We start from the raw sequence: 12,622 nt of genomic DNA, 5'->3' as shown, positions 1-12,622 counted from the left end.
GAATAATTTCTGTATAATCATTCCTAATTTTTTTTTATTAAATTTTGCTTCTTTCGTTGAGTAAATAATCATAAATCACACAAAGACAAAATTTACAATGCGAAAATCTTCTTTTTTGACAAGGAGGAACAAGAGTTATTCCTCTTTTGTATTGGAACTCTCCTGTATAATATGGTTACTAGCCGAAAATGATGGTAGGTGCAATCATGCCTATGTTTAAAATCCATCCCAATCGTTCTATTTAGAATTGTTTGTTGTGAATTATGAAAAGGAAATGAAGAAAAGATTAAGTATAGATTTGAATTTTATGAAGTACAAGAAACTTGAGTTTGCTTAAGCTTGTATTTTTTGTGCTGTTTTGTTTGGACACAGGGGCATCTTATCCACTCTGTTCTCTACTTCACATATAAAAATACACAAGGGAAGAATCGAAAGTAGCACACGATTTTTAAAAAAAGTCAAAAAACAACTTACTTGAGAAAAGTTACACAAATCCTGAAAGGAACTAGCGCAAATAATGTCCTAGTACTTATCCAGGCTAAAATATTCCAGATATATCCATCGTAAATAGCTTTTATCCAACTAAAACCCCAGCTTTCTGCACAGTGTGAATCTCTACGCCCAAGAAAAGATAACTCACCCGGATGACAATAGGGTAGTGCCCGAAGTCTTCCAATGGCACTCGGAAGGCCTCGGGTACTACCCTATTGTCATCCGGGTGAGTTATCTTTTCTTGGGCGTAGAGATTCACACTGTGCAGAAAGCTGGGGTTTTAGTTGGATAAAAGCTATTTACGATGGATATATCTGGAATATTTTAGCCTGGATAAGTACTAGGACATTATTTGCGCTAGTTCCTTTCAGGATTTGTGTAACTTTTCTCAAGTAAGTTGTTTTTTGACTTTTTTTAAAAATCGTGTGCTACTTTCGATTCTTCCCTTGTGTATTTTTATATGTGAAGTAGAGAACAGAGTGGATAAGATGCCCCTGTGGTTTGGAAATTGCAAGTAATCACATGTTACTCTGGAATGTTCGAAATATGTAATATTCCCAACAACGAAACTTTTCTTTATGATATTTAACATCATGGTATATTTTATCAAGTGATTTCTTTTCAAATTGAGATTGCTTATCGTTGGATAACTAGGAATCCACGTATAGCAGTTTGAAAATTAAAAATTTATTGGACACTGAGGATAAACATTTCAGTTCTACATCGCGTTACCAAGGATATGATTATCTCTTCTATAAAAAGTAAATGCTTTTGTATTCAATCACTGAACGTTATAAAAATGTAAAAATGACCATAAAGGCTTGCAAGCCTTTGAAGTTCCTCCTAAAGTTAAGTAACATTTTCAAAAGGGGAGTGAAATTATGCATTAAAGGACCCCTTCATTGGAAAGAGATTAGACAATTTGCCCAAATGTGTGGAATCTTAATAGCTGTAATTTACTTAGCAGATCTCTGAAATGTGTGCAATCATAATGATTTTGGACGTGGATAGCAGCTTGGATAGCTCAGTTGGTAGAGCCACTGACTAGTGGTACAGGGGTCCTGGGTTTAATTCCTGGTCAAGCCATACATTTTCTCCTTTCCTGTTGCACATTGCTGCTATTGAAACTGCTACACGTCACATTTGATGCAACTGCCGCAAACATCCAAATCTAAACATTTTACTCTCATTTCAGCAACCACAGATTATCTTGCTGAAGGAAGGGACCGATTCCTCACAAGGAATCCCCCAGATTGTTAGCAATATCAATGCCTGTCAGTCCATAGCTGATGCTGTCAGAACTACACTGGGTCCAAGGGGCATGGACAAACTAATCATCAGTGAGCAAGGTGACTCTTAAATTTGTAAAAGCTGTTATTGAATGTATTCTGAATTCACAAAACATGTCATAATAAATTATTTGTTGCCTCAGTATCCACCATGAAAGAATATGTTAAAAGAACTTTTTTGGCTACTCTTGCAGGAAAGTCTATAATATCAAATGATGGAGCCACAATTTTGAAGAATTTGGATATTGTTCACCCTGCAGCTAAAACATTAGTTGATATAGCTAGATCTCAAGATGCAGAGGTAAAAATGTTGCAGTCACTTTAACCTTGTTATTGCCAAAGCATGTTTGATTTCTTGTTTTAAAATTTCATTAAGATATTTTTTATCCATTTGTTTACAGGTGGGTGATGGTACAACATCAGTAGTTTTATTAGCTGGTGAATTTTTGAAACAAGCCAAACCTTTTGTGGAAGAAAATGTACATCCTCAAGTCATCATCAGGGCATTCAGAAAAGCTACAAATCTAGTGAGTTATTAGACTCTAGAGTAAGAAATGTCACTTGTAATTCCTAATCCTCTTCTATATCACAGTTCTGAGTCCAGTGTTCTTTTAATTGTTGATTCCTCTAAGTTTTCTTGGTTGGGGTCAGCAGTTAAAAGTAAACACATTGTTGATTCAGAGCCTGATGTAGAGAGGACAGAGAAAAGGAAGTCGTGAGACTGCGATGACAAACATCGTCTTCTCGGTTCGAACTCCTTCCAACACTTGATTATTGTATATGTTCATTAGAATATAATTAGAATGAAATAAGGAAAATCCCAATTCAGAGATCAAGTATTTAAGTGGTTCTAACTTTCTGGAGACATGATTATTCTACTTTTTCTTTATACTAAGCTGTTTTTTCCAGAAGATCTAAATTAATTTTTTCTAACAATATTTATATATTCATCATTTTCAACTTTATGATGATAGACTTAAGATGAAGTCCATGTATTTATTGAGTAAATTTCTTAAAATTTGAAAGCTGCTTCATTGTATCTTGTATCATATGAAGATAATGAAGAAATATTCTTTTGATTTATGATTTTATGTACTGTACTTTGTTTTCAACAGAGTGTTCAAAAAATCAAAGAAATTTCTGTCAAAGTGAAGAAGGATGACAAGAAGTAAGAAACCATTTCATGAGCAGTCAGCATGTAGCAAAACTGAGTCTGAAATACATATAATTGTCAGAAGTGTTTAACACAGAGAAAATGAAGTTTATATTGTTACTTCCAGGGAGCACAGGCAATTACTGGAGAAATGTGCAGCCACAACACTGAGCTCCAAACTTGTGGCTCATCAGAAGGACTTCTTTGCTAAAATGGTGGTAGATGCTGTGATGTTATTAGATGAACTACTCCCATTGAACATGATTGGTGTCAAGAAAGTCACAGGAGGAGCCTTAGAGGTGAGAGAAGTACTCATTCATGCATGTTAGAGAATTAGGAATGTAGTTACTTTGCATTGTTGCAGATTTCCACTCATTCGTGTTAGAAAAATAAATCAGAATTTTAGATAAAGTTGTATACTGTAACTTACTTCCACTGATAAGTCAACTGAGGACCTCTCTCAGGTTTTTGGTGTTACATCAGTGGTATATAAAGAGCCTCCACCCTGTGTGTCAGCCATTGGCTGTTTTAGTCAGGGTAGACATGATAGGGGTGTGGCTTTCTTCCTGAGAGTTGGTTGTATGCTTCTCTCTGAGTATGACCATAGCTTGTGAAGGTACATATAAACAACAAAGTGGTATTTCTCTTGCAATTTTGACATTGATCCAGAGTTTCATGATTAGGACAATAAATGGGGCACTTGGATAATAATTTATGTGCCTTTCAAGTTTACTAACCTGTACCTTGTTGTGGATTGCAGGACTCCAGGTTGGTGGCAGGTGTAGCATTCAAGAAAACATTTAGCTATGCTGGCTTTGAAATGCAACCTAAGAAATATGAGAAACCAAAGATTGCGCTACTTAATGTTGAACTGGAACTTAAAGCTGAGAAAGAGAATGCTGAAGTCAGAGTGGATAACGTTCAGGTGAGTTACCATAATCTCAATATAATAATAATACAATATTATAATATAATAACAATAACACATTGTCAGGAGAATACAGGAAAATTTCTAAGCCTATGGAATAAGTTTCTGATCCCACACGGATTTGCCAGGGTTCGACACTAACGGTGGACCGGCGGCCCGAGTCCACCAAAAAATTGGAAGGTCCACCAAACGTTCTGGACTAGGTGGACCGTCGGTCCACTTAAAATTTAAACAACATATTAAAAAATTAAAAAAAAAAAAAAAGTGAAATTTCAGGGGTTTTTGCTATAAATCGTAATCTGTAACTCAAATTATTAAATAATTCCTCAATACCTGTATTTTACAAGAAATAAATATGCATGTAAATAATGTTTTAGGTAATCAGGGTGACCTAGCAAATCGATATTTTTTTACATGTAAAATTCATAACTCCAATATTAACAATAGAACATTCAACACGGACCTTGAACATGTTGAATAAGAAGCATGAAAAATCCGTGCCAAATTAGCCAGTCTCTCCTCTGTTTACGTAATGCACAGAAAGGTGTGAAAATTACACTGGGTAACAGGAAATCGCTTCACGCCTGAACGCACACTATTGGAGATAATTAAAATTGATTGACAGCTGCATTTATATGCATTGTTTTTTTTTAATTTTCTTGATATACATTTTAACACTACTTTTTTGAATAAACAATGAATTTAGAAAATAATTAATTAATACACATACATGTACCTATCATGCCTATGTCAGTTTTGCTTCGTAGTAAAAAAAAATATCTAGCCATAGATACGTGAAGAATTCACTTGTTTCATCTGCAAACAAATTTATTAATAATTGAAATTTTATAATGAAATCTACCTTTGGAAGCGAAATAAATGCAGGTTTTCAGCACTGTACCTGAATGATAATTAGGGCCCCGCAAGAATTTGCGGGTGCCCTATAGTAATCACTCTGTCTGTCCGTCTGTCTGTCTGTCTGTCTGTCCGTCTGTCACTCTTCCGTCCACAAATTTTCTGTTTTTTTCTAATAACTTTTTTTATGGTTGCCCAATCAAGTTCAAATTTGGTATGGTAGTTCAGTAGGCAGAAATACATATTTTGATGCTAAGTTTGGTTCTATATGTCTTCTGGTTTGGAGCTGGGGTGGTGGGGTAGATTCCTTAACTATGCATAAGAATGAATGGACAACTTTTTTTATGGTTGCCCAATCAAGTACAAATTTGGTATGGTAGTTCAGTAGTAGTGTTAAATCTAAAGCAAACTAGCATGGCGCGGCGCCATGCCCCTTTTTCTCGGCGCCATGCCCTTTTTTCCAGCACCATGCCCTTATTTCCTAACCCAAAATTAATAAATATGCCCAGTTTAGGCAATATTCCTTTGCTGTTCTGTTTATTCAGTGCATGCTGATAATCCCTTTGTTTACACAACGACAGGAAATCACTTCACGCTTGAACGCACCACACAGCCACCTGGCTAATTAACATGCCTCAGGCTGTCAGGGTAGAGGATTTAACTTGAGAAACTGTCATTTGATTGCATTGATTATGCAAGAATAAGCCCAAGACCAAGGATAAATTAACTTGTAAATTATTTACTAATTAAAATCAGGATCGTTTTTTAAACAGAAAGTAGAATAAAACACATAGTTGAACTTGAAGAAAAAACGGATATTTTATCTGAATAAAATACTTACAGTGCACCAAAAAAAAAGAATGTAATTTTATAAAAGGCTTAAAAACAACAGTTAAGTTAGTTTCTTTGATTGAACTGATAGATTTGATAAGCTGAGGGTCAATGTTTCTAATTAAAGCCAGAGTTTTTTTTTAACAAAATATATTGGGAGTAAGACCAGTTTTCACTTTATCCTGTTGGTAGAATATTTTCCAAGTAAATAGAATGGTCTCTACATGTATTTTTCAAAATGTCCCTCCCCCTCTTCCCTGAAAAAAGTATTTTTAAATTGACTGTACTAGTACACAAATAACACAGTCCAAGTAGGTAAAAAAAACATACCTCCAAACTTTAATAATTTTTGAAGATGTTTCAGCTAGATTAATACCATTACTTTCTCAAGTGTAACTTTACTACTTTTTTGATTAAAGAAATTGGATGTAAATGCCTTTTTTATATCCTTTTTTGTTTCAATAATTGTCATGTCAGCCCAGGTGTGCTAATTGTGTTGATATTTTTAAAAAAATGAATGGAATACAGATATATGAATTTATCTTTAAATTACTTGTTTAAATAAAGATTTCAGTATGAAAGGATATTAAAGGTAATTAAAAATGTTAAAGTATGTAAAAATTAATGATTAATATAATCTTTATAAAGACATTTTAATACATTTGTTTTAAAAGTGCCCTCGTGAGATCCCGTCGCGACACAAAGTGCCCTTTTGATTTCTTGATTACCATGCCCTTTTTAGGGTCTAGATTTAACACTAAGTAGGCAGAAATACATATTTTAATGCTAAGTTTGGTTCTCTATGTACCCTGGATTGGAGCTGGGGTGGTGGGGTAGATTTCTTAACTTTATATACCAAAGCATTGGCAAAGAGAGATAACTGCTGAAGATGTTCCCATTGTAAAGTGAATGCTGCTATGAGTCCCTTGGGATTAATTAGCTTTCCTCCTGAAGAAAATCCAGAGCATTATCTTTATCTGTCAAATTGAGATGAATTACCACCTCTGTCTGCAAATGAAGTTTGTTTTGAAGTTAAGTCAATTGGGAATGCTATGAATGCTCTGAAATGTGGATTTAAATATAAATTTTTATAATTTATTTTTGTTTAATAGTTATGATTTCATTGAATTCTAATAACAAAAAATAGATTAAAGAAGATTTTTTGATTTACTTTTTTCACTTTATGTTAATTCAAGAATATTATTAATTTTTAGTATAGTTGTATAAAAACCCCACTCTATCATTAATACTGAAAAAAGTTCTTATTGTAACTTAAGAAGAAAACGATGAGAGAGGTACAATTAATCCCTTGGGATTAATTATCTAGCCTGCTGCAGAAAATTTAGTAGGCTTTTCTTTGTCTGTCACTTTAAGTTTAATGAAAACCTTTGTCTGCAACTGCATGCTGTTTGTTTGAAGTTAAGGTCAAGCCTTCATGATATTTGCATTCATTGAAGACTGGCATTTTATATAACACAAGCTTCATAATTGTTTAAATATACATTCAATGTTAAGTTGTTCTTTACTGCCTAATGTAAATACAAGGATATTATTTTCAGGTTTTTGAATATTCAGGAATTATCTTGAAATTTTTAGAATACAGTTGCTGTTGCTTATTCTTCGTACATTTTTTAATAATTCCGTAAGCTGCACCCTATTAATTCTACCCCATGGCGGGGCCCTTGCTGACTGGTCAGTTTTCTAGTTATTAATATATATATTTTTTGGTTTGTAGATTAATATGTTGTTTGTTTTTTTTTTTTAAGTTTTACATCTGAAAAAATCTGACTAGTGTCCCTTTTCCCTGATTGATTTGATTCTGATGACTGGTTAGATTTTTATGCTTTATTAGTCTGACTGGACTCGGTATATATTAAAGTTAGTTTTAAGTAACGCCTTGTGTAATGATTCATTCATTCAAACATTTTTAAAGGTCCACCAGATATTGAGAAGGTCCACCAATAATTTTTGACAAGTGGACCTGCGGTCCACCACGGTAAAAAAGTTAGTGTCGAACCCTGTTTGCTTGTGTTATTTTAGGAGTATCAGTCCATTGTTGATGCAGAATGGAAAATCCTGTACGAAAAATTAGACTGGATTCACAAGAGTGGGGCCAAGGTTGTGCTGTCCAAACTCCCCATTGGGGATGTAGCTACTCAGTATTTTGCTGACAGGTAATGGGTAATATTAAATTTTAATAGATAAAAATTGATGATGATTTTTATAGATTGATAAAAAGGATTTTAAAAAGTTATAGATAACATGACAAGTGCTATGATGTTTACTCACGATGGTCTTCTGAAGTTTCTATCTGAAGACAATGCCAATAGGCTCTGCTGAGCACATCTGTCAAATATCCACTTTGCTTGTAGAAAAGTAGGAGTAGAGATTAAAGACTGCTTAATATAAGCATCATTAAATTTCAGGTATCGAAAGAAAATGCACATTTCTTGAACATTTTCTTGAACATTTTGATAGCTAGAGAAATAAGATAATTGGGATAAAAATATAATCATGTAAAGATATAAATTGTAATTGGGTCATATAAAAATTAACTTTAATGTTGACCATAGGGAAAGCTGAAAAGCCTGTGCAACTGTAATAATTCGGAAGTAGTTCAATGTTCTTTTTTCTTTACTATACACAATTTTAACTAACATTGCACCTTACCCTCCTCACATCTGACTTGAAGCTTACTAAACTTGGACAAAAGTTAATTAGAATATTCCAAATTGAAGCAACAAACCAAATATAAATAGAGGCTTAAATTTAGTGGTTGGTTTAAGAGTTTTGAAGAAATTTTTTTCTTAAGGAGTTTCAAAGGGATAACAGTTAAGTTTATGCATATCGTAGAAAGTTAGACCTGTGAGAATAAAAAATATCAATTTGAAAAAGAAGGAAGGTTCGAAAGCAAACATTGCCTTAATTGAAATGGATGATAATGATAAAAAAAGACAGGTGCCATGATGTTTACTCACGATGGTCTTCTGAGAAAGAAATTTGAAGTCAATGCCAGATGGCTTTGCTGAGCACCTGTCTCATTCTAATATTCTTTATGCATCCGATTTGTGGAAGGCAGTTGTCAGATTGTTGCGGTTAAAAAAATATCTTTAATGTAAACTAAAACTTTGAAAAAGAATCGTAATTTTGTATTTTCATTAAATTTCAGGGACATGTTCTGTGCTGGCCGAGTCCCGGAGGAAGATCTAAAAAGAACAATGAAAGCATGCGGGGGATCTATACAGACCACATGTCAGAATCTACAGGGTAGTGTTCTCGGATCCTGCGAGAAATTCGAGGAAATTCAGATAGGAGGAGAAAGGTTGGAACTTAAACAGGAAACAAGAATTAAAACCTGTACATTTAATTGCATGCATAAATAAGTTTAAGTTGGATTTGGAAATAAAGGTGTACTTGACAGATTGTTATGAAAGAGAAAAATAGGTTAATATATTTTATTCGGTATTTACACTGTGACATTGGCTTTGTTTAGGTACAATCTATTTACTGGCTGTCCAGAAGCAAAAACATGCACACTCGTATTAAGAGGAGGAGCAGAGCAGTTCATTGAGGAAACCGAGAGGTCACTTCATGATGCAATTATGATTGTCAGAAGAGCCATGAAGAACGATGCTGTTGTAGCAGGTGAGAAAGATATTCCAGCATGGTGTGTAGGTTGCTAAAGTCCTATCATACATTGCTTATTTTATTGAAGGGTCATCTTCCATTCTTTAATCGTACGCTGCCCTCAGTTCTCTATGAAGCAATCCAAGTTGAAATTTTACATTACCGTGAGTGAGAAGAAAACATGTAATACTGTAAAAGCACAAATTTTCGTGGGGATAAAATTTCGTTGATTTGTCATCAAAATAGTTTCGTGGGCATTTATTTTCGTTGTTTTGAGAGTAACTCTATTTAATATATAGCCATATAAAATTTCGTGTGGGATTTAATTTCGTTGATAATTGTTAACAACGAAATAAACGAAATTTAATCCCCCACGAATATTTCTGCTTTCACAGTATTCTTAATTGATAATACTAAATAAATGCTGTGATGTTTTAAAGGTGGAGGAGCCATTGAAATGGAACTGAGTAAATACCTGAGAGACTACTCCAGGTCAATAGCAGGAAAGGAGCAACTTATGATCAGTGCAATGGCCAAAGCTCTAGAAATCATTCCAAGACAACTGTGTGATAATGCAGGTTTTGATGCTACGAACATTCTCAACAAACTTAGACAGAGCCATGCAGAAGGTAATTGAGGCAGATTTTGTTTGTCCTTAATTTATGTGTATAGGCACTAGGTTTTCAGAATTCGAATAGAAAATTGTTATCATAGATACATGTAGTTTGGAAATTTATCTGATAACTTTTCCAGAACAAAAAAAAATTATTCCTGTGCACAAGAAAATATGCATATACAAATACAGATGTACAAAATATTTTCAGATGCATTTTATTTTCTTGTTACAGGTGGTTTATGGTATGGTGTAAATATAATGAAGGAGGATATTTCTGATAATTTTGAGAACTGTGTTTGGGAGCCTGCCATTGTCAAAATTAATGCTATCACTGCTGCATCTGAAGCCACTTGCCTCATCCTCTCTGTTGACGAAACAATTAAAAATCCTAAATCAGGAGGGGATGCCCCCGGTGGTGGCCCCCCAGGCATGGGGCGTGGTCGAGGGAGACCCATGTGATGTGAATCACCAGAAATAGGAACAAATTATGAACAAATAGGTCTAAGTCTTGTCACCTGAAAAAGTTCAACAGATCTGGAAAAATGGCAATCTTAATCACAGATGCCCTTTTAAAATCTAAACATACAGCGTCAGATTACGAGTCAAGTGTTCATCTATAGACTTCAGCTTCTGAGGCTGTTAATACTTAACCTAGTGTGAAATCCCTTATACATTGTGAGAGAGTGACTATTTCTCTGTGAGCTGTGATGATGTACATTATATTATGAAATGTATGATTTTTAGACTGTGCTTTGATTGTATATTTATTTCATATAAATAAATAAATCTCTGAAATCAGAGGAACTATGAAGTCAACAGTTATCTGTAGTTCATTTGACAACTATGAAGTCGACAGTTATCTGAAGTTCATTTGACAATTTTTTTTTTTTGCTCACTTGAGCTGAAAGTTAAGGGGGATGTACGGCCACCTTTAGTGCTGTGAGAACAAAATGTAAACATTTCTTCAAATGGCTAAAATACATCATATTTTGATCAAATTTTAAGTCCTTAAGATAAAGATACAATAAATATTCATATCTGAATGCATGTTGTGCATATATAACCTATACTTTTGCAGAAAAATGCTTTTGATATGCTCCTTAGAACTGCGCAGCTACAGAATTCAGCAGAGCCTTAAAAAATCCAAAAAAATATGCAAACTGTGCATCAATGTTCTCTCTACAACCATTTGTTGAGAAAATGTCTAAATTTTGCACTTTTAAATGATAATTTCAAGTTCAAAACAAGGTATCGTTGTCTTCAAAAAGAGTGTAAAGAACCATGAAAGTAGTTCATGGAAAGCAGCACGTGGTCTATTTTTAGCACAGAATTTTGTTTTCCAGACCTCTTCTTAATATGGAGGGACATAACAATCTTTAAATGTGGAAGAGAATTACTATTGCAAAATATTTCAAATAGTATGAACACTTTTAAAAGAGGAAATGTGCTATAGTATGGCTTGAAGTAATTTATTTAGTATTATTATCGAACAGTTGTTAAATAATGTACTTATTGATATCAAAGAAAAAAATCTTAAACTCTTTGATTCCAGGTAAGGAAAAATGAGCACCATCAAAGTTGAGAATTAAGAGTTTGTAAGTTTGCCACAGATAACTTATAATATATATCAAAATTTTAATTATCACCAATGAAACACAAAGAAATTAAACACATAAAATCGATATGAATGACCTTGATTTAGTACCTACTAGTACGAGGGGTGATCAAAAAGTTCGCGAACTATCTCTATATCTACAAAACCACAATTTAGATTAGAAACAAATTTGGTGCACACATAGCCAAACACAAGTTCTATAAAATAGCATATATGCTGAATAAAGTCTTGCTTATAATGACGTCATTATGCAGGTACTTGTGACGATAAATGGTTGCCTCAGTGGTACTCGTTTAACAAACGACTAAAATATTTATGGTATATCTTTAAAATGCCTTTGAAGTAGCATATAAGAATTTGTTCATAGTTTATTAAGACAAATGACTTCCTACAAATTCAATCAATGATTGGATAGATCGTTTTAGTGAAGGAAGGCAGATGGTTAAATATGATACTTGTTATATTGCCCAGTGATATATTAGCAAGTTTGAAAAGGGATGTGTTTTTAATTAAGCAAAATGCTATCAAAGACCTCCAATTTACACTTTGAAAAATACTTGAATATTTCAAAATATAACTATCAAATACCTAAGATATATCGTTTACTTTTTGGTCTACCCTCGTATACTCTGTCTAATAAACATTTACAATTTTGATTTTAGCGGAGCAACATTTGAAAAGGAATGAAATCATTCAGAGTGGGTTAGGAGATTTAATGAATACAAAAACTCTTTCTATTTGCCCTTTTTGTCAAAATTACAATTTTACAGAGTAAAGAAAAAAATCAACATTAATAAATATTTTATACCATCTTTAAAATGACGTTTGGTGGTCCTCCCAACTCAGGGAAAAATTATTGGGTCCGTATTTATAGGTGAGGAAAAAATTCCTAAAATTTTAAACATATTCGTTGACGGAAGAAAAAAAAACATGTAATGGGATGTAACAAAAAAAAAATGAGTCGGGCCATTTGTAGGCAGTAGATCGGGAGAGAGGGCAACCAAATATTTTTATAACAAATTGTCTTATAAGGCTAGTACATGTTCCATCACATACTTAGTAATGCAAAATTTTTGAATCTTTGGCACTATTTTGAAAAACAAACATAGGATTTTTTTTTGGGGGGTGGGGGGGGGGGGTAGCCTCTCATTTTTTTGCGTGATAGACATAGCATATGCAATGGACTTTTCTTTGCAAACATTGTGCTTGCTTCTAA

At 33.6% G+C, this 12,622-nt stretch overlaps 1 protein-coding gene and 2 non-coding genes across 3 annotated transcripts; all 3 read left to right on the top strand.

The window, feature by feature from the left end:
* The first annotated feature begins 101 nt into the window (after positions 1-101).
* Positions 102-10,602, top strand: LOC134240287 (T-complex protein 1 subunit eta-like). Its single transcript, XM_062722389.1, has 12 exons — positions 102-194; positions 1,688-1,841; positions 1,976-2,082; positions 2,183-2,308; positions 2,897-2,949; positions 3,062-3,233; positions 3,695-3,859; positions 7,589-7,722; positions 8,718-8,870; positions 9,042-9,193; positions 9,616-9,804; positions 10,024-10,602. Exons 1-12 carry the CDS (start codon positions 189-191, stop codon positions 10,248-10,250), a joined length of 1,638 nt encoding a protein of 545 aa, XP_062578373.1. The 5' UTR covers positions 102-188; the 3' UTR covers positions 10,251-10,602.
* On the top strand, positions 7,818-7,897 carry LOC134240328 (small nucleolar RNA SNORD35). Its single transcript, XR_009986406.1, has one exon. It is a non-coding gene; the product is annotated as a small nucleolar RNA SNORD35 (small nucleolar RNA).
* LOC134240329 (small nucleolar RNA SNORD35) lies at positions 8,507-8,586 on the top strand. The gene has a single exon (XR_009986407.1). It is a non-coding gene; the product is annotated as a small nucleolar RNA SNORD35 (small nucleolar RNA).
* Positions 10,603-12,622: the final 2,020 nt, after the last annotated feature.

This window comes from Saccostrea cucullata, unplaced genomic scaffold (genome assembly GCF_032062105.1).
Source record: "Saccostrea cucullata isolate Sc308-1 unplaced genomic scaffold, CSIRO_AGI_Scuc_v1 ctg43, whole genome shotgun sequence".
Classification (NCBI taxonomy): Eukaryota; Metazoa; Mollusca; class Bivalvia; order Ostreida; family Ostreidae; genus Saccostrea; species Saccostrea cuccullata.
The sequence above is the reverse complement of the archived record's forward strand: the minus strand, read 5'-3'. Positions and strand labels throughout refer to the sequence as shown.

Bases quoted from the DNA above. Each gene is read 5' to 3' on its own strand.
- LOC134240287 (XM_062722389.1), top strand. The intron at 1,842-1,975 runs GTGACTCTTAAA...CTACTCTTGCAG, and splicing joins ACTAATCATCAGTGAGCAAG to GAAAGTCTATAATATCAAAT. The intron at 8,871-9,041 runs GTTGGAACTTAA...GGCTTTGTTTAG, and splicing joins ATTCAGATAGGAGGAGAAAG to GTACAATCTATTTACTGGCT.